The sequence below is a fragment of the Abrus precatorius genome, unplaced genomic scaffold (genome assembly GCF_003935025.1).
Source record: "Abrus precatorius isolate BTA unplaced genomic scaffold, Abrus_2018 Scaffold5, whole genome shotgun sequence".
Lineage (NCBI taxonomy): Eukaryota > Viridiplantae > Streptophyta > Magnoliopsida > Fabales > Fabaceae > Abrus > Abrus precatorius.
The window spans coordinates 9668187-9692818 of NW_020874395.1; the positions used below are offsets into that span (position 1 = coordinate 9668187).

The 24632-nt window shown below is 31.4% G+C and overlaps 3 protein-coding genes across 10 annotated transcripts; 1 reads left to right on the forward strand and 2 right to left on the reverse strand.

The window, feature by feature from the left end:
* Nucleotides 1–7822: 7822 nt before the first annotated feature.
* Nucleotides 7823–10682, forward strand: LOC113867539 (probable RNA-binding protein 18). 6 transcript variants are annotated; one of them, XM_027502927.1, is made up of 6 exons: nucleotides 7823–7941; nucleotides 8555–8633; nucleotides 9314–9414; nucleotides 9815–9888; nucleotides 9975–10101; nucleotides 10176–10594. In XM_027502927.1, exons 5-6 carry the CDS (start codon nucleotides 9991–9993, stop codon nucleotides 10443–10445), a joined length of 381 nt encoding a protein of 126 aa, XP_027358728.1. In that variant the 5' UTR covers nucleotides 7823–7941; nucleotides 8555–8633; nucleotides 9314–9414; nucleotides 9815–9888; nucleotides 9975–9990; the 3' UTR covers nucleotides 10446–10594. The 6 variants fall into 6 exon arrangements, 5 of the variants coding, with proteins under 5 accessions (XP_027358728.1, XP_027358725.1, XP_027358729.1 ...); XR_003505180.1 differs by having other exon boundaries at nucleotides 7833–7941; nucleotides 8570–8633; nucleotides 10165–10682; XM_027502928.1 differs by having other exon boundaries at nucleotides 7833–7941; nucleotides 8570–8633.
* A 2882-nt stretch (nucleotides 10683–13564) lies between these two features.
* Nucleotides 13565–19011, reverse strand: LOC113867348 (proline--tRNA ligase, chloroplastic/mitochondrial-like). 2 transcript variants are annotated; one of them, XM_027502616.1, is made up of 11 exons: nucleotides 18476–19011; nucleotides 18330–18386; nucleotides 17946–18056; nucleotides 17692–17778; nucleotides 17495–17608; nucleotides 17212–17418; nucleotides 16932–17069; nucleotides 15921–16082; nucleotides 15260–15459; nucleotides 14096–14179; nucleotides 13565–13968 (listed from the first exon to the last, which is right to left on the reverse strand). In XM_027502616.1, the coding sequence occupies exons 1-11, from the start codon at nucleotides 18800–18802 to the stop codon at nucleotides 13827–13829; spliced, it is 1629 nt and encodes a 542-aa protein (XP_027358417.1). In that variant the 5' UTR covers nucleotides 18803–19011; the 3' UTR covers nucleotides 13565–13826. The 2 variants fall into 2 exon arrangements, 1 of the variants encoding a protein (XP_027358417.1); XR_003505162.1 differs by having other exon boundaries at nucleotides 13682–13968; nucleotides 14096–14168; nucleotides 18476–18926.
* A 2894-nt stretch (nucleotides 19012–21905) lies between these two features.
* Nucleotides 21906–23971, reverse strand: LOC113868025 (DNA-directed RNA polymerase I subunit RPA12-like). Of its 2 annotated transcripts, none has more exons than XM_027503577.1 (5): nucleotides 23722–23971; nucleotides 22798–22838; nucleotides 22352–22411; nucleotides 22212–22268; nucleotides 21906–22111 (listed from the first exon to the last, which is right to left on the reverse strand). In XM_027503577.1, exons 1-5 carry the CDS (start codon nucleotides 23837–23839, stop codon nucleotides 22031–22033), a joined length of 357 nt encoding a protein of 118 aa, XP_027359378.1. In that variant the 5' UTR covers nucleotides 23840–23971; the 3' UTR covers nucleotides 21906–22030. The 2 variants fall into 2 exon arrangements, with proteins under 2 accessions (XP_027359378.1, XP_027359379.1); XM_027503578.1 differs by having other exon boundaries at nucleotides 22023–22121; nucleotides 23722–23861.
* Nucleotides 23972–24632: the final 661 nt, after the last annotated feature.

Genomic DNA, 24632 nt, shown 5'->3' on the forward strand with positions numbered 1-24632 from the left:
TTACCTACCAGCCAAGCTTTGTGTCTTTCGACATTTCCATTTGCTATGTTTTTCACTTTAAACTCTCATTTGCACCCTATTGTTCTTTTCCCATCAAGAAGAGAAGTAAGAATCCAAGTTTAGTTTATGTCCAAAGCTGTCAATTTTGCCTGGATTGCAACTTTCCACAATCATGCATAATAGCCTCTTGGTAGGATTCTGGTTCAGCATCAGTAGAAAGAGCTAAGGAGTAGTGTTTGTAAGGAGAAAATAGAAAATTATAAGAAAGAAATTATGAAAGAGAATATCTAATAGAATTACTTGATGATATGGTGCTAGAATTTGTCAACATGCAACGGTAATCTCTTAAGTATGAAGGAGGTTTTCTAATTCTCTGAGAATGCCTTGAAATAGCTTGAGTATCATTCATATGATTGGGTTAATTTTTACTTTAGGTATGTTTCTAGCAGTTTTTTCATATTGGAATTGTTCAATTATAGGAGATGAAGTAATTCAAGTGTTTTGGTCAGTGAATTGCACATGAGAATGAATAAGAAAGAGATCATTATATATGATATCAATTTGAACTTTAACTTGAATATCTATGAATGCATCATCATGTAATTTTGAACAGAAATTTTTATATAATAAAATATTTCAAGATAAAAAAAATCTCTCTTTTGTTTGAAGATCAAAAATTACATACCTTTTTATCCTTTTTTTGTAACCTAGAGAAATGCATTTTCTAGACTTAGGGTCCAACACAAGGACTATCAGATTTGAAATATCAACAAAACTTTAATATAGAATCTCATAAGGAGGCTAATTAAAAATATTAGAAGATGACAATTTGTTAATATTAGGCAAAGAATTTGTTGAGCTATTATTGTCCATAAATGTATTTAATTGCTTTATATTATTTATTGTACAAAATAGGAATGATAAGAAATTAGAAATTAGCTTATTAATTGTATATATTTAAGATTCATAATAGATAACCTACAAATTAGAAAATAAAATAAATCTGTCATTATTTGTGATAAATGAAAAATCTTCCCATAAACAAAATGTTGTACTATTTATTGTGAGAAAATGCAATCAGAAAGACATGGAATCATTTGTAACACTCTAAAATTTTCACTTTACTTTCTTTAGAATTTAAGTTATTTAACTCATATTCTTTTAATGCATGTTGTTAGTTAAATTTTGTCCAGAATATTTAAGAGATAAATTTAATATTTATTCCCAAAATTTTAATATGGCATTTTTCTTTTTTGTTCTTTCCCTCTTTTGTAACTTTGATCTCTTTTCCTATATATATATACACGTAACATAGAATGTAGCATGGATTTTTGTCCTCCCTTCCTTTGTTTCTCAACTTTGATTTTCACTTACATAATGCATGGAAGAAGTGCAATGGCATTACTATTGGACTGCATATCCTAAAATTAAATTTCTCTAAATCATTTTAACACCCTAAAATGGTCAACTTTGATTTTTCAAATGTCTTTCAAAAAGATTTTCTATTTCAAACTATGTATCCTTGATTCCTTAGAATGCTGAAGAATACATAGGAGCAAGAATCAAAGCCTGTCAGGTCCAATTATTTTAAAACTTATTTTTCCCATTATAAAAAAAACAAAAACAAATAAAATATCAAAATTAAGAATGAAATAAAATTTTAATTTTTGCACAATTTAAGATAATGTTTTTACAGACGTCATATGGTGTTAATACCTTTTCTACGCGTCATTAGACTCTTGAATTCAAATTTGGTTAGTAGACCATTCTTTTTCAGATTTTTTTTTAGGGTTCTTTATAAAACTCAATGACAACTTCTTCGACCTCTTTTTCCTCTCTCTCATTTCTAATTTCGCCATTTTTCTCTTGTCGCAACCCCAATTACAACAAGATAAATGTGAAGAATGCATTTCTTTATGGTGACTTGTTAGAAGATATTTTTATGACCTTTCCTCCAAGCTTATTTTCTTTTTCTACAAAGTTCATTGTATGGCTTGTGACAAGGTTCTCGAGCTTGGTATGAGAAGTTTCAATCTACTATTCTTAGCTTCTCTTTTCTTTAGAGACAATATGACTTATCCTTATTCATTCATAAAACTGCAATTAGTATTGTTCTTCTTCTTATTTATGTTGATGATATGGTCATAACTAGTTTTGATCATGAGTCCATACAACAACTCAAGCAACAGCTATAGGCTTTTTTTTAGATGAAGGATCTTGGCTACCTTCACTATTTTTTGGATTTAGAGGTGCATTATGATTCCAGAGCGTTTTTCTTCATTAGCATAAATATATAGAAGATTTAGTTTCTATGGCTAGTCTTCAAATTGCTGCTTTAGTATACACTTCTTTGGAAGTTAATGTCAAATATCACCGTGATGAGGGTGACTTCCTAACTAATCTTTTCCTATATCTCTAGTTAGTAGGTAGCTTTAATTATTTGAATATTACTCGTCTTCAAATCTCTTTTGCAGTACAGCAAGTTAGCCAATTTATGCACTCACCTCACCATCTTCATTTAGCTATTGTTCGACGTATCATTCGTTACTTGAAGGAAAATTATTATCGAAGATTATTTTTCCTACAATCATCCTTAAATCTCTTGGTTACAGTGATGCAGATTGGGCAGGTTGCCCAAACACTCAATGACCCGTTACTGGTTAGTGTATGTTCCTTGGCCCCGCATTCATTTCTTGGAAAAGTAAGCTCAGATCTCTAAGTCCTCCACCGAGTTTAAATATCGAGCCATGTCTACAGCATGTTCCAAAATTATTTGGCTCCGTAGCCTTTTAAGTTATGTTTCTATCATGTTCACAAAAAATTTTACTAATTTTTTTGTTTCAAACTTACGTTTCATTGGATAAATCCAAGTGTATCTTGCTTTATGTTCCACTATGGGTAGAAATATTTGTGACCATGCATTTATGGAGTGGATATAGGTCCCCAAATATCTAAGTGAGTGAGATTAAAAAAAAAACATATTATAAACAATAGTACTATATGTTTTTGGGAGAAAGTTTCTTATAACGTGGATCTGTAGTTTTATTGCATTCAATGAATAGATACATTTTTTTCATATAGACAACTTCTCATGAGTGATATGCCCTAACATTAAGTGTCAAACATTATTATTGTAAGTGAAACAAATAATATTTATAGTTTGAAAAACATCACTAACTCTTGAAGAATCCATTTCATATAGGTCAAGTTGCATCTTAGCTGCACCAATTACCAATCATTTAAGTATAGTTGGAATATGAAATATGATAGCTAGAATCAGAAAAAATAATTTTGCAAGCTAAGGATTTTGATAGTTTTGAAACAAATATAAAATTGAAGTTGAAACTAGGAATGAATAAACCATATGTTACATAAAAAAAAAAATTGTTTTTTCAAAAAAAGAAGATTATACCATAAATATTAGTTTGAATAAATTTTCATTTAATACTTTTATATTGATAAGTCTAATTTTCCTGTGACACTAAAACTCATTAAGAGAGTTGCATACATCATCTGTTGCACCTATGTCTTTGACCCAGTTGATATGAAAAAGTAATTAAAAAAAAATGAAAATTATATTGAGGGTTTTTGAATGGTTTAAGAAGTAAAAATTTTGTTGACTAAAGGACCATTGAAAGTCTCTGATTCTTGAAGTAATGCAAGTAAGGTTTTATGTTGTTTCAGATAAATTTCCTTGTTTCAAAAAATAAATCTCTTCTTGAATTTCAAAAATTCTAAACATATCACCTTAATAGTAACAATTCTTAAGATCTTTCCACATTTCAACTGCAGTATCTATCCTTAAAACGCTTTGTGTGATAGAAAGATCTAAAGAATTTATGTTCCGAGATAACACCATCGTGTTACATCTTTCATAAGCTCCATACATTATACCTATAACATTTAGTTTTGGTAATGTACTATCGATGAATTGCAACTTGATCTTTGATCTCAAAGCTACAGTCATTGCCTGAGACCGAGTATGATTATTTGATCCTTTCAATTCAATAAGAACAATTGATACTCATGTATTTTCACTATATTCATGACATAAGAATTCATATGATTAAGAACCTAATTAGCCATTTTTAGATTCATAAAAAATATACATAGGTAGAAGAAAAAGAAAAGCTCTTTTCTAAAGGGCTCTGATAACATAGTCATACTTGAGAAAAAGAAAGTATTGGATTAGAAGAAAAAGTGCACAACAAATTATAAAAAAAATGTTAATTCTCATTTTAAGTTGTATGTGCATATAACGCCCTCTATATAGGTAATCAAATAGGAAAAAAGAAGACTAACTATATATTGTTAACCTAGACCTCAGAATTGTAGATTAAGACTTGCTAACCCCCAACAAGGTTTAATGTTTCTTTCCATATTCTTATTTACTTATTTTCTTTTTAATATTTTTCAAAGCTTCCTTGCTTAAAATGTTTTCTTCTTCTGGAAAAATTATTTATGAGGACTACTTATGGCACACAGGTGGCCCAAAATGTTGGCAGCATAGGACAAAATAGTTGTAATAGAGAATAAATTGAAATCCGCAAAGGAAAGCTCTAGGACCAAGAAGTAGAAGCAAATTGACATTTCTTGAGTTAATTGCATAAGTATGATATGTAGAATCAAGAAATATTTCAGTGAATATGAATTTAATGTGGTGCAATTATGTTTAATCCTATTTAATTGCAATATATATTTCATTCAGCTAGGTTGTTTCAATTTATGTCTAAAGCTATAAATTTATGTAACATATCATATACGCAACATATTATATACCTAAAATTCTCTAAATCAAAATTTGATAGAGGTTTCCTATCTCAAACCTAAAATTTTGCTACCATGACATTATGTATCTTTTAACTTCTCTAAATTAAGGTGAAATCTTAATTTTAAATGGAACAGAATCATATAGTTTTATGTGAGGTGGAAAATGTTCTTACTTTTTGGTTTGATTATGGAGTAAACCTTTTCTTTAGTCTCTAAGATGTGCATCATCGATTAGTCCCTCATGTTTAAGATTTTAAACATTAGTCTCTAAGATTAAAAGTTGTTAATCATTTAGTTATTGTCATAAAAAAATTTAAATACAAAAATAAAATAATAATTTTTCATATTAAGTAACATGTTGGAATCTATTTTCGATACAAAACAATGTCTATCATAGATGCCCTTGGGAGTAGTGGAGAATAAGGCATCACTTAAACCAAACATTGAGGTGGTAGAAGGAAGAAGATAAGTGCAATGTTGGAAGCGTAGCATAAGGACCTCCTACATCATGTTTCAAGTGGCAAAATATTGGAGAGAAACATCAACACTGGCAGTGGAGAGAGCAAAGAGGTCTTTAAGTCAAACAACTAAGTGGAGAGAAGTTTTTATATAATGGACATTATAATAGTTAAGGGCATCAAAGATTTGGTCTATAATTCTCTCTTAGTAGAGTGAATCAAACTTCATTTAGATAAGAGAAAAGTCAACAAGACGTGAGAGGAAACATGTAATTTTTTAATTTAATCATTGAAGGGTGGACTTTATCAGAGGCCATGACACAATCATGAATCTTTTGCAACTTCTAGTTCTGCTCCTTCTACCCCCTAATACACATTACTAAGGTCATAATTGAATATCATTAAGCCCGAAACCATGGTAGATTTGGCATCAATCAGCTGCGAGAAATGTAAACCCCTACATCCCACAACTCGAATTAATATATTAAGGATATATTGCTCTTTTTAAAATATGCTTAAATTATACTATCATCTTAAAATTTTGTTTTCCTTATTTAAAAAATAAATAATGTTACATTTCAATTAGTCTAATCAACCTACTTAAAATGTTAAAACATAAGTGAATTTCTCAAAGATAAATTTTTTTGCATTACTATTAAGTGTCTATTTTGTATAAGTTTTGGTAAGTATTTAGACACTTAAAAACTTGATTTAAATGGAAATTTTTTTAACCCCTTTATCTTTAAGAAATTAAAAAAAATGTAATTACTTTATTTTATTAAGAGTTGTTGGATTTTAAAACCAATTTTCTTTTATTTTGACCTTGTAGAACTTAGAAAATTTTTTGAAAGATTTGAAGTCTCTCAACTGCTCAGCCTTTGGGAAAGTGCTAAGTGGACTGGAGCCAGATAACAAGGTTTGGAAGCATATATCAACTGCTCAGCTGTTGTATAGGTGCTGAGCGGATTGGTTCCAGAGAGGATGGAGGTCTCGGCTTTCGAAGCGCCCAACACTTCTCCAAGTGCCCAGTAGTTTAAGTTTCTTAACCATGAAAAATTCTCTCAACTGCTCAGCCGTTCCCCAAGCGCTAAGTGGTTTGCTCTTTTTTTAGATAGTATAAATAAAAAACAAAGACAGAATAGAGGCGGCGAAAAAGAGAAATACAAAAACAAATGATCGTGAATCTAGGCGTTCAACTGGGGAAGAGGGAGATTCATCATTTTATCTCTTCTACTCCATTCTCTTTTGTATTTGGGGATTGACACTCATCACCATGAGTAGATAAAACACTTTTTTGTTGAGATTGAATGTAATATATCAAACTCTCTTGTATTCCCTTTTGATTATATTTTGATATCTATTATTCAATGTTAGTGATTGTGATTCTGTTCTTAATGTTTTAAATGAACTGATCACTCGTCTTTTGATTTTTAACTTTGATTTCAATTGAAAAATATTTTTTAAGTCTGATCTAAATCATATCACCTAATAGCTCTAAATGCTAGGAATAAATTTGGAGTTATTAGTTGGTTAGGTTCTTGAATTTAAATGCAAGGATCATAATTTGATGAACTGAGGAATTGTTGTTAGATTATAATCCTTAGTAACTTAAATGTAAGGAATTGATTTAGAGTAGCTCTGGAGAACTCAATAACATTAATTAATAGAATTATATTTATATGATATTAGGAATCAATTGAGTTAGATAAATAAAATTTAATCTCAACAGTCTCTCTCTCTTGATGTTTCTTAATTTTATTTGCATTGTTTAATTTTAATTAATTTACATTTCAAATTAAGAAATATCAAAATGTGCATATATAATATATATATAATTCTTTTCTCAAGCTTTAAATAGAATATTAGAATCTACTATTATTTTATAAGTCCTTATGGTTTGGCAACCTTTATTTCATTGTTATTACAATAGATTTTGTTCACTTGCGACACTTTAAAATTTCTTAATAATTACAATTTTTAATGTTATTATTAGTAGCTGATTTAAATCGTTGTGTCATTGATTCTAAAATTTTAAACATTAATTATGTAGCATCCTTTAATAGACTTAGTTTTATTTTTAAATATTTCAAAATTAATAGTAAAAATTTAAAATTAGCTTTCTTTAAAAAAAACGAGACACAAACTAAATTGTATTACTCATAGTTACATATGCAAATGTCACAAGAACGAGAATGATACAAAAATCTGAGTTGACTTTATTCATTTGTAACTCAGTACATATCCTTTAATAAACCAACTCAATATAAATATTGAAAAAAAAAAATTCAAAGAATCATATCATTTGAACTTAATTTTTATGGTATAAACACTGTTAGATGATACTCTTTCATGAAGGCATAAAATCACTATTAAATGAGATAAACTTTATTTTAAACAATTATTAAATACAGTTCAAAAAATTAAATTCTACAAAAAAAACATTGATATATATGATAAAAAAAAATGTAGTTTTTTTTTTCCAACAAAAAAGGTGTACTGTGGGACAAGCCTAATGAACATTCAATTCAGGGCCCATTTCATCAAGCCCACTAACACAGTCCTATGGGACCGTGAAGCAACACGACTCTGTTTGCTTCTTTTTAAATTCTTCTTCTGCATCAGAGAGAGAGAGAGAGAGAGAGAGGGTAAAACCCTAATTCATTACTTTCCTTCTGTTCGCTACAATTGTCAACGACTTCAACCTTTAAACACGGTAAGTCTCTCCCCATTTTTGTTTTTTACTTTCCTTTTATAATATTCTATTAGCACCTATAAATTAAAATAAAGAAAAAGTAGATTAATAATTGGTGATTTGAGAATAATGTAATTGATTTTTAATTTCTGGGGGCAGCAAACGGTGAAATTTCGTAGAGTTACTTATCCTCTGGGTGGGGGGGGGGGGTGTTAAAAACTTAATGGGAATTCTTCTATGTTTGTTCTTAACTTTTTTATTTAGAGTGTAATTCTGCTGTTGAAAGAACGAGCCCCTTTTGCACAATTGCAAATTTGATTTTGTAGTGCGGTTGAATTCCATTAAAAATTATTCGTTTTTGCTTTTGGGTAAATGAAGATTCCATTGAACTTTGAAATTATGTGTACCTGGGTAATTTCAGAAGTGTGTGCAAGCAATTGCGATTTAAGAAAACTTGTAGTAGTTTATCTTATTGCCTCTTTAAGTGTTGTTATGTCAAATTTGCAATTGTACTGCAAAATGTTACCTCTTACGCTGGCTAAGTGTTGATTGTACACCATGGAATTGCATAAAAGAATGATATTTGTGAACATGCTGTTTTGAGTACTTTGCATTAACTTAAAAGTTATGGTAGATTGGTTGTGTGCAGGGTGATGCTCATTTGATGATTCAGAGTTTTGATTGAAGTTTCATTCGCATTCTTTGCCATCATGGTATGTTGAATGTCTTATCTCTCAATTATGTTCTGTTTATTTGTTATTTTATTTGGTTTTCTGTAGTTTTAGGGGTTTTTTTTGTTATGCTCTTCATGGCTGGTGGGGAGATCTTGCATCGTCTCACAAAATTATAATTACTTGTCTCGAGGGACAAGGTTTTGCGCTATTGGTGATAGGCCTGGTCATAGTTTGGTTCACCTTGAAAATTGAATTGTACTAAACCAAAAATAAAAATGACCAAACCAAACTGAATCTGTTATATTTTTCAAGAACCACACTGAACTGGAATTTGGTTTGGTTAACTAGTTATGAACTTGAATCGTTTTATAACTAGTTCAAGAAGAGTACAGCAAATGCAAACCCTTGTCTCTGATCTCCCTCCCTCCATCTTTGACACCGTTTCAATCAATTCCAACAGATTTGGATATTTTTCCAGCATGATTAGTTTAAAAATCAATTATGTATCTTTGGCAATGGATTTCAAATCCTTAGCCAATTTGATCTTGAATCACACCTTCATTGTTGATTGCAAAATAAAAACCCATAATTTATGCTTTGATCTTGTCCTTCCCTTTTCCTATTCAGCATCCAGTTTATCAATCCCTCACGATCTTCCATTTCGCCCTATCAATGCAACGCCTCAATATGTGTAAAAAATTCACCACTTACTTGCACAGCACAGTTGATCTTATCATGGAAACCAATTGGCACAACCATGAAGTGATTTGGCCATCAGCGTCAAGCACACGGAAGCAAGGAAGAATGAAACAAAGTAAAGGTGAATGCTGATTTGGGATCCTAGGGTCCATATTTAATAGAGAAGAAACACAGGATGCATGGACAAATTTTGATTAAGATGTTAATTAAGGTTTGGTTATAAAGTTGTTCACCAAATTGAATAGAAAACAAGCTCAAGTTATTGAACCTATCTGTATAACTAGTTTAGGTTCTTAAACTGTTTAGTAAAAATGTTACAAAATGGAACAACCATCTACCCTCCTTAAAAATACAACAGCAAAAGGACACATCTGATTCCTTAGATATTATTATCAGAAAAAGTCAAATTAAGGAATTCTTAGATTTCATATAATCATTATGATAGTACCTAAAATCACTGGTGGATTTGATATTAGGCATGTTGTATTCAGGCACTTATTTTCTGTATGGGCTGAATGCAGGATTCTAATACTTCCATTGATGATAAGAGTGAAAGTAGACTCTATATCGGTAACCTAGACCTTAGAATTACAGAGTAAGACTTGCTAATCCCCAGCAAGGTTTAATTTGTTGTTTATTTGCACATTCTTATTTACTTGTTTTCTTTTCAATATTTTTCAGAGCTTCCCTGCTTAAAATGTTTTCTCCGTTTGGAAAAATCATTTCCGAGGACTTCCTATGGCACACGCATGGCCCAAAACGTGGGGAGCCACGTGGTTTTGCTTTTATCCAGTATAGCACAAAGGAGGTAAGTAGATTGCATACTGTAGTTACTGTACTTTCAAGCAACTCCTGATTTCCATTGTTAAAGTGAGAATGCAGGAAGCAGAATTGGCCAAGGAGAAAATGCATGGGAGGCTAGCATGTGGCCGAGCATTGGTTGTTCGTCTTGCCAGTGAGAAATACCCGTTGGAAGCAGCTGATAACCCTACAAAAGCAGCAAGTGAAGGGCACAAAATGCATCTCAGTGGTGGCAGCAGCATAGGACAGACAAGTCGTAGTGCAAAAATAGCTGCAATAAAGAATAAACTGAAATCCATAGAGGAGAGCTCCAGGACCAAGAAGCAGAAGCAAACTGACAACATTTCTTGAGTCAGTTGCATAAATATGATCTGTAGAATCAGAGGATACTTCAGTCAATATGAATTGAATATGGTGCAATTGTGTGTAATCCTGTTAAATTGCAATATATATTTGATTCAGCTTGGTTCTTTCAATTTATGCCTGAAGCTATAAATTTATGCAACATACTATGTATCTGAAATTCTCTGAATTGAAATTTGACAGAGATTTTCTTTCTCAGACCTGAAATTCTGCTACCTTGACATTATGTATCTCTTACCTTCTCTAAATTGAGGTGGAATCTTAATTTTAAACGGAATGAAATCATATAGTTTTATGTGAGGTTTGAAAATGTTGTTCAGACTCTTTGGTTTCATTATGGAGTAAACCGTGACTTTGTTCCTAAGATGTGCCACATCATTCAAATTAGTCTTTTACATTAAAAATTTTAAACGTACTCTGATATTAAAAGTTGTTAACCATTTTAGATTTTGTTGTCAAAAAATATTAAAATATGATAACACATGATTTGTCATGTTGACACATTAGAGTGTATTTTGGTAAAAAATGATGTTATTTTAAGATTTTTAAAACAATTAATTTTTATTCTTAATTTTGAAGATTTTCAGACTTTAACATTCCTTTTTTTTTTTTTTTCTTTTACTTTGTCTTCTTTGGAAAGATTATGTCATGGATGACCTTTCAAAGGGGCAGTGGAGATGGTGGTGTCACTTAAAATAGGCATTCTTGTAGTAGAGATCGAGGAGAATAAGCATAATGTTGGAGGTATAACAGCAGAGAGTCTCCTGCAACGCATTTCATTCGGTGAAATTTTGGAAAGACATCAACTCTTACAGTGGTGCAAGTAGTGAAGAGGTCTTTAAGTTGAACAAGCTGGAGTGCAGTTTCTATATAAAGGATGTCATCGTAGTCAAATATAGTAGAGATCTAATTGACGATTCATTCTTGAGAGTGAATTAAACTTAATTTGGATAAAAGAAGGGTCAGGAAGATGTAGGAGGGAACAACGTTTTCTAGTTTAATCATTAGAGGAGTGGACTTCAATAGTGATAGCACAGTCTTTCCAAGAAAGAAGATAGAACTAGTAGCGAGGAAGAAGAAAAGATGTTAAAGTTTAAAAATCTCAAAAATTAAAAATAAAAATGAATTATTTTTAAAAGATTTTAGAATGAAGTTGTGTTCGACGTGCCACTTAATATGTCAAAGTATTACTTTATTATTCAATTCTAACAATGATTAAATTGATTGACATTTCTTAATCTTAGGGATTAACATTTAAAATATTAAATTTGGAGGATTAATTTCAATGACAATGTACATCTAAGAGACTAAAGTGAACTATTTTTTTTTTTTATTATGTTTTCATTTTTAAGTAATATGCATTTCATTAATAATTTTTAAATATATTATTTGCTTTCTTATTTGTATCATTATGTAAAAAAGTAACGTGGAGAAACTTTTTTTTTTCTATTTTCTTAATTATAAAACAAATGATATTTTATAATTGATAAAAACATCCTAATTGTATGGGACTAATTACACTTCTAATCTTTTTACTCTAGCTAATGTCTGATTTTTGTCTAATTTTTTAAGCAAATTTGATGTCTTTGAGGCTTCTTTTACTTCACATTGTTTTCTTATATAGTTGGACATGTGGATTTAACGATAATGAGTTATCATGCGTAGAATTCTTTATTTCTAACATAGTTAAGGCTTTTGGAAATGTCTTTGTCTGTATTCTTAAGGGTTCATTTCAAAATAAATCACAACAAATACAAAGTGAAAGCAAATATATGTTGGGGCTGCATAACTCTTTTTGGATTAAAAGGCTATGGAGTTGTTTCAGCTATCAGCATATACGTATCCTAAAGTTTGCATTTCCCATCTTCTTGTCCACATAAGTCATCTTTCTTTAGAAGACAACATCAGCTACTGACATCTAAGCATACCGTATTCCGCCATATAGAGTCTTCATAATTCAGAGAAGCAAAACATCCAAGTAATTGCCTGCATACTCTTAATAATAGTGCCAAACGTTACAATTTTACAAGAAACTAGCAATATTTAACATTCTGGATCCTAGGAACTAGTGCCTAACTCTTAATAATATGCAACACGTATACTCTTAAGAATAACAGATGTATATAAAGCTATGAGGTTCTCTATGTTTATAAAGCTGAGGTTCTCGCCCTCCCCATTTTTGCTGTTAGATTGGATATTTAGTCATAAGGTTTTGTTAGGACACAACGAAAGGAGCTAGGGACAGTTAACAGTTAGTTAGAGTTAGATATATGAATAGGAAAGTTTAAGGGAAGAGGAAGATTCAGTTTTGATTAGCATTTGGGAATTGAGCAATGGCTCAGTTGTAGGAAGGAGAAACATTTTGTGAAGAAGTAGAAGTAGACACTTGAAGGAGACAACTAACTCCTTTGCTATGTTCTTTTGCTATCAAGAAATACAATCTTTCTTTTTCCCATTTCTAGTTCGGGTTCATGACAGATTTTTATTAACTTAAATATATAGTTGTATTTTCCAGCATGGCATGAAATGAAGTCTACCTATCATGAAATGTGCATGTAGCACAATTTTTGAATATTTAAAATATCGAATCACTATAGTGGCCTATAATTGTTCTAAAGAAATATGCTTTATTTCTTTGATTAATCTTTGTACCGGAATATTTAAAAGATGCTTTCCTACCTTTCTTCCTTGTCACATTATATTATTTGAAAGCAGTTTCTACAAGTTAAATATAGGCTTTCTGAAATTATTTTAAACGATGTTGCTATTGGAGATAGTGGTATGTATGGAAACATCAATATCTTGTGACACATGATAATTAACACGATATATTTCCCGGGTATTTTTTGTGGTGATTGGAGATAGTGGAAGTATATGGAATGTTATAAAGACTATTCCAAGTATTTCTCATGTTTGCACTCGTTCAAGTACCAATCCATCTTGTTATGGTTCTTGGATTGGGAAAGTTGCTTAAGTTTGATTTGAAACCTCCACTTTTAGCGTCGCAACCTGCGGGATGGCCAAGGCCAAAAGCAATTTTTCGAATTGCAATTGCAACAATTCGTGATTTTTTGCTCATGATATGGTGCTTACGCAGAAGGTATCATCTTACAAAATTGTACATGATTTTTGGAAACTTCCAGTTCTGCTCCATATAAGGAATGTAACCGCTCATATCCCACGACTCAATTAATAATACATTCAAGAAAGTTTATTCTCTTTCCAAAAGATGCTTAATTTATACTATCATGTCCTGTAATTTAAAAAAATAAATAAAAAAATCCTTCTTTAAGAAATGAAATAATGTTACACTTCAATTAGTTTTATCAACCCACTTAAAAGTGGTGAACTAAAAATGTGCTAGCAGTGTTAGTAAGATTTGGCAAAAATAGCCACTTCTTCAGCAGGATCTCCAGTCATCAAGCATCTTTTAATCCCTGGCGGCTGCTCAAAAGGAAAACACCTAATAGTTGCCCCAGTTTCCTCTTTCACTTTTAACTCATCTTCATCACTGTGACATTGAGTAAAGACTGATATTAGAGTTGTGAATCATGCTCCTCGTCAATTCATGTTGAAAGTTAAGTTTTCAGCATTGAAACATAGTAAAAAACAAAATAGGAAAAAAAAAAAAAACCAACCTAGCAGACCAAGGGCCCCTGGCCCATTTGCCTTGTGAAATTGCAACTTTAAGATCATCGTATGTGCTCACATCTACAATATTACTGTAAGAGAAATGTTGTGCATGTTAATTTGCCTGTTTGCCAGGGAAGCCAAGATCAAATGTACAATCGGATGTGCATTATATGAAACGAGTAAAATGAAAAATGAAAATTTTCCAAAATTTCAAAAGCAACAAGCTTTTGTGTTTTGATTGAATTGGTCACCAAGTAATATAAAATGGAAAACATTTGTTGGAACATTTTAATAAAACCCTAATGAACACAGGAACCATTCAATTTTAAAATAATTTGCCACCACCAAAGCATTAGAGGAAGTTCTTCATTTTTGTTAGGTACAGTAAGTATACTGAATATATCACTCAGGAATGACACTTCCTGCTAAAATTACATTAAAATCAAGTGCAGAACCAACACTCAGATCAATACAAGGGAAAAATATCTATTTACACGCAAGTCAATAAATTCAGTTACCAAAGCTAACTCTCCTTTAATACAACAACTAAGCGTTATCCCACTATGTAAGGTTACTCTACATTTAATGGTAGAGGAAAATGTTAGGGATAAATTTCCAGAAGGACTGAAAGTTTATAAGAGGAGAAATTTTAGGAGAGGGATTAGGCAGTAGGATAGGGTTGTTATTATTTTCTGTTTCAGATTTATCTTCCTAAGTAGTTTAAATAGGGATTCCAGTAGATAGGAAGGGGGCTGGAGAGCAGCATCTTATAATAGGGCTTGAGCCGCTATAGAGCTCACATTCATTGTTGTTTTCCCTGCTCAACTGAGCCAATTTAATACCAATTCCATTCTCAGAAATTCTATCATATCAGAAAATAATTAAGATCTGAACTTAGGCTAGAACCATAACCAGACTCAAACCATACTATTTGTTATTGAAGCCAAAATCCATGCATAGAATTTCCTCAATGGAAATTAGCAAGCAAATTACAACATTGTTTTAACAGAACTCAATGTTATGCTACCATTAACATTCTTCAAATCAGGAAGGAGATGATTAATGTGACTAATATCAATAAATGGAAGCAGCTATTTATAAGAATTCAATACATGTTAAGACAGTAATGTTTAGGAATCACAACATGAAGCAGTAAAAGAGGAATGAACCTGTCCCGAAATGCAATTGCCCTTTCCAAAAGAGAAGACTGTATCTCATTCAACTTGTCTTTAACATAAGCCTCCAAATTTGAAGGGTCCATAGAGATTCCAAACACTTTCCCTTGCTTCCCAGGGATATCTCTCCTGGATATCACCACACTACCACTAGACACATCACGAGGACCAATTTCGATTCTAAGAGGAACTCCCTGAAATATGAAGATGCAAATGATATAAATGTAGGGCTCGTTTGTTTAATCCTTTTACAAAAGTGATTTTAAGGGTGTGATAAAAAAAAACTGGTTTATTTTTTAAAGATTTTATAAAAAACAAAAACTATTTCTAGTGTAGTTACAATTATAAAAAATAATTTTTATTTTGAAAGTTAGCTATAATTACAACCTTTTTCCAGAAGCTACTCAAAACAGTTTCTCAAAATAATCAAATATATTCTTTTTTTCTAATTCTGTTTTTTCTCAAAATCTTAAAGATACTATAAATTTTCAAAAGTAATTTCTTTTCAAAATAAAATTGATTCTACATGAGAAAAGTTGAAACAGACAGGCTCATGATCAGATACTTAAAAACATTAAGAGCCTGTGGCGTGAGCAGAAGCAATGAACATGATTGGTCCCTGAAATCAATTTTTCATCTAAGTTTAATATCAAACCTTCATTTCCCAGAAATTGAATTTCCATCCAGGGGTTCTTTGATCTGAGTCATCAAGTTTAACTTTAATCCCAGATCTTTGAAGAACTTCTTTTACCGACGTTGCAGCATTTAGAACTGCCACTTTTTCATCATCCTTCTTCCAAATGGGTACAACTACCACCTAAACCAGGCAATGCACCACATGAGTTTGTCAAAAATGAAAAACTTGAAATTTATTTAAATTACAAAGTAAAAGTGCAGGCATGGAACAATATCTTTATCTGGATATAGGAGTTTAGATTAGAAGAAAATACTTTCCATTTTAAGTAAGCATTCCCTATATTTGGAAATGTTTAAAAATGAGAAGAATAAAATGAGAGATTATCATGCAAACTTCACTAATGAATGCAGGTTTTACATTTAGTTGAGTGCTGCTGGATGTTCTGTAACCAAGTGTTAGGATACAATTGTAAGGTATGATACTTAAGTCCCACATTGGAAGTATAAGATTCTAATGAGAAATTTATATGGCCTTAGACTCTCTAATTACAATGGCTAGGTTTTGAGGTGTGATTCTCTCAAGGTAGAATTGGCATCAAAGCCCTCTACCATGTCTCTCAGTTGCAAACAAATAGGGCAGGTGTTGACACCAGCATTGAACGCATTGCAGTGTTCACCTGAGACTAGGCAAAGGAGCTAATGCACAGCCAGCTCATGTGGGTGCCGCAGAGTGTTGAAGAATGTTAGGATCCAATTGCAAGGTATTAAACTTAAGTCCCACATTGTAAGTATGAGATTCTAAAGAGAGATTTATAAGTCCTTATCTTTGGTCTCTCCAACTACAATTGCGAACTTTTGTGATATATTTGTCCCAAAGTTCTTATCAGCAAGTTTTCAGCAAAAGTAACAAATTACACTATTGACCATCTATGTCTAACCAAGGTGCAGAGTGTTCCAACAGTAAATTTTCACCAACAATCATGTCAACACATGATTTAGACACCAATAGCAATATAGCATTCAAATGTACCTGTATCGGTGCAATCTTAGGGGGAAGCATTAGGCCTGCATCATCTCCATGTGTCATGATGATACCTCCAACAAAACGGGTGCTAATTGCCCATGATGTTTGCGAAACATATTCCCTAAGTCCATTTTCATCTGTGAACTGCACAAGCATACAGTTTGAGCAGCTGCATCCTCATTGAAAGATTATATCAACACATAAGAAAACAAAAATAATTAAAAAAAAAAACTCCATAGGAAGGAAATACTTTGTATTATGCAATATTGAAAGCAATACATCAGACCTGTGTTCCAAAGGCACGGGCAAAGTTTTGCCCAAGGTTGTGACTGGTTCCTGCTTGTAATGCTTTCTTATCACCCATCATAGCCTCAATCGTATAGGTCTTACAAGCACCAGCAAATGTTTCCACTCTAGATTTTCGACCTGCAATAACAGGTATTGCAGCTTGCTCATAAGCAAATTTGGTATAGATGTCAATCATCTGTATAGCCTGCAGTTGAATAGAATATTGTTATTAGATTATACTAGTAAAGACTTTATCATCTTGACATAGAGAACACGAGGACCTCATTTTCTGCCTCATCTGGAGTCGCATGAGCAGTATGCCCTTCTTGCCAAAGAAATTCAAGAGTTCTCACAAATGGTTTAGTGCGCATCTCCCATCTTGTCACATTTGCCCACTGAAAGCAAGTAAGCAAAATTGCCCCATCATTCAAGAAAGCAATTTCTTGCAAACAAATAAACCCACACGGACCAACATTACCTGATTAATCAAGAGAGGAAGATCACGGTAGCTATGGATCCACTGAGTAAACATATGATTCACAATGGTTTCACTCGTAGGCCGGACCTGCCACAGCCTCAGCAGGTGCAAAAATCAAAGACAAAACCTTAGGTCACAGCTTTTCAATCAATATTACACATGATTAATTGCTCCAATTTAACTCAGATTACAACGAATATTGAAAAACAAGTACATGAAAGTAGCTGTGACAAACAACGAAAGAGAATACATACCACGAGTTTCTCTTCAAGTTCCTTTCCACCCCCAATTGTCACAAGTGCTAACTCAGGACTGAAACCCTCAACATGACTTGCTTCTTTCTCTATAAATGAGTATGGGATAAACTGAACCACAGATTGGGGGAAAAAATAAAAAATAAAGCATCAAACAAATGATAGATACAATAATTTCATGTTCTGTTCATAATCAAATATACCACATTATCAAGATCTCACTTTGCATAACCATCACTTCTTGACACTACATATAACAACGGCACAGTATAGTAAGAAACATTGCAAAGCATTTGCAAATATACTCTCAATTATAAATGTAACCATAGAAATAATAGCACCAATTTCAGAAAAATAAATCACTAAAGGAGCATTTGCATTTACTTGTGGAAAATACATGTTACTATGTCCAGTCTCCTTGAACTTCACATTCAAATACTCCTGCACCAACAGCATATATATAAATAAATATTACATAAATTGAAATTTTGAAAGTAAAATGGACACGAAGGGAGGAATTGAAAAGGAACCTGAATGGCTTCCCAAATGGCGTAACCGTAGGGACGAATGACCATTGTGCCGCGAACCGGACCGTAATCAGCTAACTCAGCGTTGGCGATAACGTCCAGGTACCAAGCGTTGAAGTCATGTGACCTGGGCGTGATGACTCGCTCGGGGACTCGGTTCTTCGAGTTGTCAACTCGGTCCCGGGTCTCCGCCGCGGCGCTTTGGGCGGAGAGCGGTCGGGGCCGGAGAAGGTGACGCCGCCGTAGAATTGCCGGGGAACGGCGAGTAATGTAGGCGGAAGAGGGTGGGGAGAAGAGGTGCGTGAAAGAGGTTAGCCGAAGAGACAACATTTGTAGTTTGGGGAAGACAGGGAAGAGATTAGATGAGGTTTTGGGATTTGATGACGAGGCTTCTGAAACAAGACTTATGAACAGCCGAACAATTGCTACCTACTAATCGAATCCAAAAGCTAGCCACTAATCCCAGTCGAATTGAGGGATTTTATTTAGTAAATGCATTGCTTTTTGTGATATCTCGCCCTTTCACTTTGGAAATCCTGGATCAGAATATTTACGATCATATTATTAATACACTTTTATTTGAAGAACTAAAATTTGACACAATAAATAATAAATAATTTATATATATATATATATATATATATATATATATGTGTGTGTGTGTGTGTGGGTGTGTGTTATAAAATAAAAAATATTTTTTTTTAAGCATTTACTTTTTAAGTGTTCAAAAAACATTTTTAATAAAAGCAAGTAACACCATATTTTAAAAGGGTCAATTATCTATATTAAAATTCTGAGATAGAATTAGGATAATTATATATTTAAATGAAATTAAAAATTACATTAAGTAGGTTGAGATTTTATTGAAAAGAAATATATTATAGTCTTATTCCTATAAAATACCGTTATTATATTGTACAAAAACATTAATTTCTATTTGATTATGTACTAATTATTGAAAAACACATTTAATGTTTTTTGAAATTTAAATATTAAAGGCTTATAAGTTCATCACACAGTAATTTGTAAATTTAAACAAACTTTATCTTTTTTTAAAAATATATAATTTATTAGTAATAATAAATATTTTATTGTATTGACTTAGATTAAATTAAAGAGATAAGAAATTTAAAATAAAATTATAAAAGTGAATTTTGAAAATCAAGATGTATCGTTTTTTATATATATAAAATATGCTTAAATTTAAATATTAAATTTAAAATTAAATTAATTAATATTATAATAATCTTCAAATTTCCTTTATTTTAAAAATACTAATATAAATATATATAATTTAAATTTAGATACTATGTATTTAAAAATTAAATAAATTTAAAATAAAAGAAAAGTTAAGTAGCTTAATAAAAATTAAGACTACTTGATAAAATTACTCATTTTATTTAAAATAAGGATAGACTCATTAATATGAAATATTTTTATGTTTTTTAAAAATTTTATTTAAAGTTTACTCTCAAACCTTTAGTAGATAAAATTATTTACTAAACTATTATAATTAATTTATAAATATTAAATTTATAATAAAGTTAATCTATTTAATTTTTATCAAGATGTTGATAATTTATTTTAAATATTATTAATTTTAAATTTTAACAATATTATTTTATTAAAATAATAAATTTTTAAATTTTTACCATTATTATGTAATATATATATATATATATATATATATATAATTATTTAGTTTTATATGTATCATTCTACATATCAATAAAATTTGTTAACAAAAAATAAATAAATAAAATTTTAGACTTCAAAAAATTATTTATCAATAAAAACTACAAGCTGAAATAGCAATACTCTTTAATGGATTAAAAAAAAGAGTAAGGAGTAATGCCCTTTTATATATATATTATTGTTACTCAAAATTTATATTTTTATTAATTAAAATTTATTAAAAATTTTAATTTTATGAGAAATACAAAATAATTAGAGAATAAAATTTATGTGATTTTGTATTTTAGAAAAAATAATTATGTTTAAATTAATTAATTTTCTTTTTACGATGTTTTATATTAATGCATGGGAGTTATTGGTACTCTTATTTACATATCTATTCTATACTGCTCAGTGCTCACTAATAACTTGTAATTCTGATTCTTATTATTATCCCCACTTAAAAAAATTAATTATTAAATTTAAATTTAGTGCATTAAGATAATACTTTTCATTTTAAGTAAGCATTCCCTATATTTGGAAATGTTTAAAAATGAGAAGAATAAAATGAGATTATGCAAACTTCACTAATGAATGCAGGTTTTACATTTAGTTGAGTGCTGCTGGCTGTTCCGGAACCAAGCGTGTTAGAATACAATTGTACGGTATGATAAGTCCCACATTGGAAGTATAAGATTCTGTGAAATTTATATGGCCTTAGACTCTAATAGTTTTTGAGGTGTGATTCTCTCAAGGTTTCTCAATTGGCATCAAAGCCCTCTACCATGGCTCTCAGTTGCAAACAAATAGGGCAGGTCTTGCCACTAGCATTGGCTGCATTGCAAATGAGATGATTCTAAAAGAGATTTATAAATCCCTATCCTTGGTCTCTCCAACTACAAGTGGTTTAGCGCGCATCTCCCATCTTGTCACATTTGCCCACTGAAGGCAAGTTAGCAAAATTGCCCCATCATTCAAGAAAACAATTTCTTGCAAACAAATAAACCCACAAGGACCAGCATTACCTGGTTAATCAAGAGAGGAACATCACATTAGCTATGGATCCACTGAGTAAACATATGATTAACAACAGCACAGTATAGTAAGAAAATTGCCAACCCATTTGCAAATAACCTCTCAATTATAAATGTAACCATAGAAATACTAGCACAAATTTCAGGAAAATATATAATTAAAGGAGCCTTAAAAGGTGAGAAATGAAAACGAACCAAGTGGGTACCATTCTTCCTCGTGTTGAACCTGTAGCTCCCGGAGAGGGTGAAAACTCTAGCACTATGATACAAAGTGGATAAATCTGAAGGAGGGTTTTGGTTGGTGAGGGAAATGGATTTATCTGCAGAGAGAAATTTTGAATCTTGGTTGGTGGAATCACCTAGGAAGATGCGGTGGAAGAGGACAGCATCGTTGTGTTATCCACAAGTAAGAAGGTAACTATCTATGTGAGTGAAAGAAGATGAACAAAGGATGAAAAGGAAAAGAATAAAAGGTTGATTAGCTTTTAGGTCTCCATGGTTAGTTTGAAAATCACATTGATGTAGAAGTTGTGAATTACAGTACAAACATAATTGGATGATACTCTTTCATGAAGGCAGAAGATCACTATTAAATATGATAAACTTTAAAAAAGCATCCATAAATTACACAGATTTCACTAAACTACAAAAATAATATAAATCCTTCAAATTCTACCCAGCACAGGATCATCTCACTTATCATTCCAAACAAACACAACAGACTACAAAATCACTATTAAATAAGATATACTTCAAAAAAGCATCCATAAATTCCACATATTTCACTAAGCTACAACAGTAGCAAATAAACTTTAAAAAGGCATCCATAAATTACACATATTTCACTAAGCTACAACAGTAGCAACTTAATTCTCCTGAAATTGATGACCACAGCGAGTACATGTGTAGAAAGTAGTTTGCCCTTCATCCGCTGATCGCATCTAAAATTAGAATAATTAAAATAAACATATGGAGTACCAAATAAGCTTCAAATTAAATTGGCAAATAAACATTATAATGTCCAATGATACCTGTCTAGTATAAAAGGTAGCTTCATCATGACCACATTTTTCACATTTCTTGTTGACCTGTCAAGAAAGGGAAACATTTAAACATACAAATATCTTCTAAAAAAATCAACCCATTAAATATTTACAGCAGGATGCATTACCTTAGACAATTGCACCTTCTGTTCCTCAATTATTTCAATTCCAAGCTCTCTTCTGATATCCTGCCAAGCACAAGAATAAACAAGGAATAATCTAGCTAATTAAACTAACTAGTAACTTGTAACATCCCCATTACAAACAAAGGCATACAGCTTTTCTTTGAAAAAATCACTATCCAAACTTTCCCAAAACATGTCATTTACTTGCATATACCAGAAAAAAATAAACTATCAGTTTATCATGGAACTGTAATTCATACATGTCAAAGTTCATAATGGAGGTGAAGATAGACATATCCATTTTTCTTTCAAAATACAATAGACAATGACATATAATGCACCATACATATTCATATCCACTCACCAAACCGTACATAAGCCCAAGAAACAGAACACTGACATATAATGCACCATCATATTCATATGTTAGGCAAAGAAATAAAGCATACCTCAGCAGAAATTGTGTAACTTATTTCACGATCACGAATATCTGTAGTCAAGAACATTCCGTTACGACGCATAAAGCAATTGATACAAGAAAGGTATATCTATGTAATGCAATTTCTAAATATGCTTACGAATTTCAATAAATATGCAGACCATAGTTGTTATTCTCGGACAGTGGCCGACTCCAACAACGCTATAGCATAATAGCCTATGGAGGGATCACTTTTATTTAAAAATTTATAATATGCATATATAATATGTTATATGCACAGAATTTTAATATAAATGCTCAAGAAATTTTCAAGATTACATAAACGTCATTTTAAGTAATAGTGTAAAAGTGCAAACACTGTAGCATGGATGTTATATTAAACTAAAAAGGCTAAACAGCAAAACAGAGCAGAAAAGCAAGAATGATAAGTTAATAGTAAAATAGAGCTCAAATAGAAAAGCAGAACAGACGCTGGAAAAGCTTATTTCTCCGGCGAAATGGAGTGGGTGAGCCTCCGGACTAGCTGATTTTTCCGGCAAAATGGAATGGGTGAGTCGGTGAAGAGGGGGAGAAACTGCTATGTTGAGGTTTCAACTTTTCGTGCAGAGGAAGAGTGTGGAGGAAGATGAAATATATGTTTTATCAAGTTAAATGACATTTCTACTCTTACAAATAATCAAAACGGTGCGTTTTATAAAAAACAGAAAAGGGTTTCTCCCTTTCCCCAAAATCGCGCAAGAGCAACCGCGACTTCTCCTCCCTGCTCTGGAGGCGAACCACCCGCAACTACCGCGACGTGGCGGTAGGGGCAGCCGACGGCCGCTCCGGACCGCACCGGCGCGATAGGATTTAACCAACTATGATGCAGACATTAAAATAACTAAATAAAAGAAGGGAGGAAATTAATTTAAAAAAATAGAAAAGAGGATTTAACCATCTATGTTTTGACGAGTTTTGCATAAGGGACATTCAGCGAACTTAGGGGAAGGGACAGTGAGCATTGTCCCACACAAATGACAGTACAAGAAATCGCGTCCGCGAGAGTAAGCCATCTTCAAACCCGAAGTTTAGGTGCTGCAGGGATCTTCGAACCAGTGCTGCAGAGATGAATCCCAAAAACCCTGCTACTGGTTTTCTTTTTAAGGATTTAGGGAAGTTTAGACATTTTGGGCCGTGTTAATGGCAGGTTCATCGTACAGTATATTGTAAATTTAAACAAAATTTATCAATTTTTAAAAATAAATAATTTATGATTAATAAAAAATATTTTATTGTATTAAATAATATTAAATTAAGAATATAAAGGATTAAAATAAAACTATAAAACAAATCATGAAAATCAAGATGGTAAAATATGCTTAAACTCAAATATTAAATTAAAAATAAGATTGATTAATATTATAATATTTTTTGAATTCTGTTTAATTTTAAAAAATACTAATATAAAATAATTCTAATCCAGATACTATATATTTGAAAATTAAATTAAAAATAAAAGAAAAGTTAAATAACTTAATAAAAATTAAGACTAGTTTATAAAGTTACTCTAGTTATAAAATAAGAATTTTTATAATGCTCTTCTACGGTGGGATAAGGTGACTTTCTCTTTTGTATGACTAATCTTTCTCTATCTGATGTAAGGAAAGTATACTTGCAAAAGATAATCTGATAATGAAGTCAGGTGTCGGTTTAGGTAATAAATATTATTTAATATTCAAAAATTAATCATTTACATGTATCTCTTATGTTCCTTTTATAGGCAATATTATAGTCTAATAGACTTTGTAAATCAACCTTGATTTGACCCTTCAATTAAGTAAATAATGATCTAATTATTTACTCTAA

Excerpts from the sequence above, each read along its gene's own strand:
- LOC113868025 (XM_027503577.1), bottom strand. The coding sequence starts at position 23,839 with ATGGCTTACTCTCGCGGACGCGATTTCTTGTACTGTCATTTGTGTGGG. Across the intron at positions 22,412-22,797 it reads GTTACACAATTTCTGCTGAG|GATATCAGAAGAGAGCTTGG; the intron begins GTATGCTTTATT and ends TGTGCTTGGCAG. Across the intron at positions 22,112-22,211 it reads CTACCTTTTATACTAGACAG|CGGATGAAGGGCAAACTACT; the intron begins GTATCATTGGAC and ends AGATGCGATCAG.
- LOC113867348 (XM_027502616.1), bottom strand. The coding sequence starts at position 18,802 with ATGTTGTCTCTTCGGCTAACCTCTTTCACGCACCTCTTCTCCCCACCC. Across the intron at positions 17,419-17,494 it reads CAGATGAGGCAGAAAATGAG|GCTATACAGATGATTGACAT; the intron begins GTCCTCGTGTTC and ends ATTCAACTGCAG. Across the intron at positions 13,969-14,095 it reads AGGGGCCCTTGGTCTGCTAG|TGATGAAGATGAGTTAAAAG; the intron begins GTTGGTTTTTTT and ends TCAATGTCACAG.
- LOC113867539 (XM_027502924.1), top strand. Across the intron at positions 9,889-9,974 it reads CTAGACCTTAGAATTACAGA|AGCTTCCCTGCTTAAAATGT; the intron begins GTAAGACTTGCT and ends AATATTTTTCAG. Across the intron at positions 10,102-10,175 it reads TCCAGTATAGCACAAAGGAG|GAAGCAGAATTGGCCAAGGA; the intron begins GTAAGTAGATTG and ends GTGAGAATGCAG.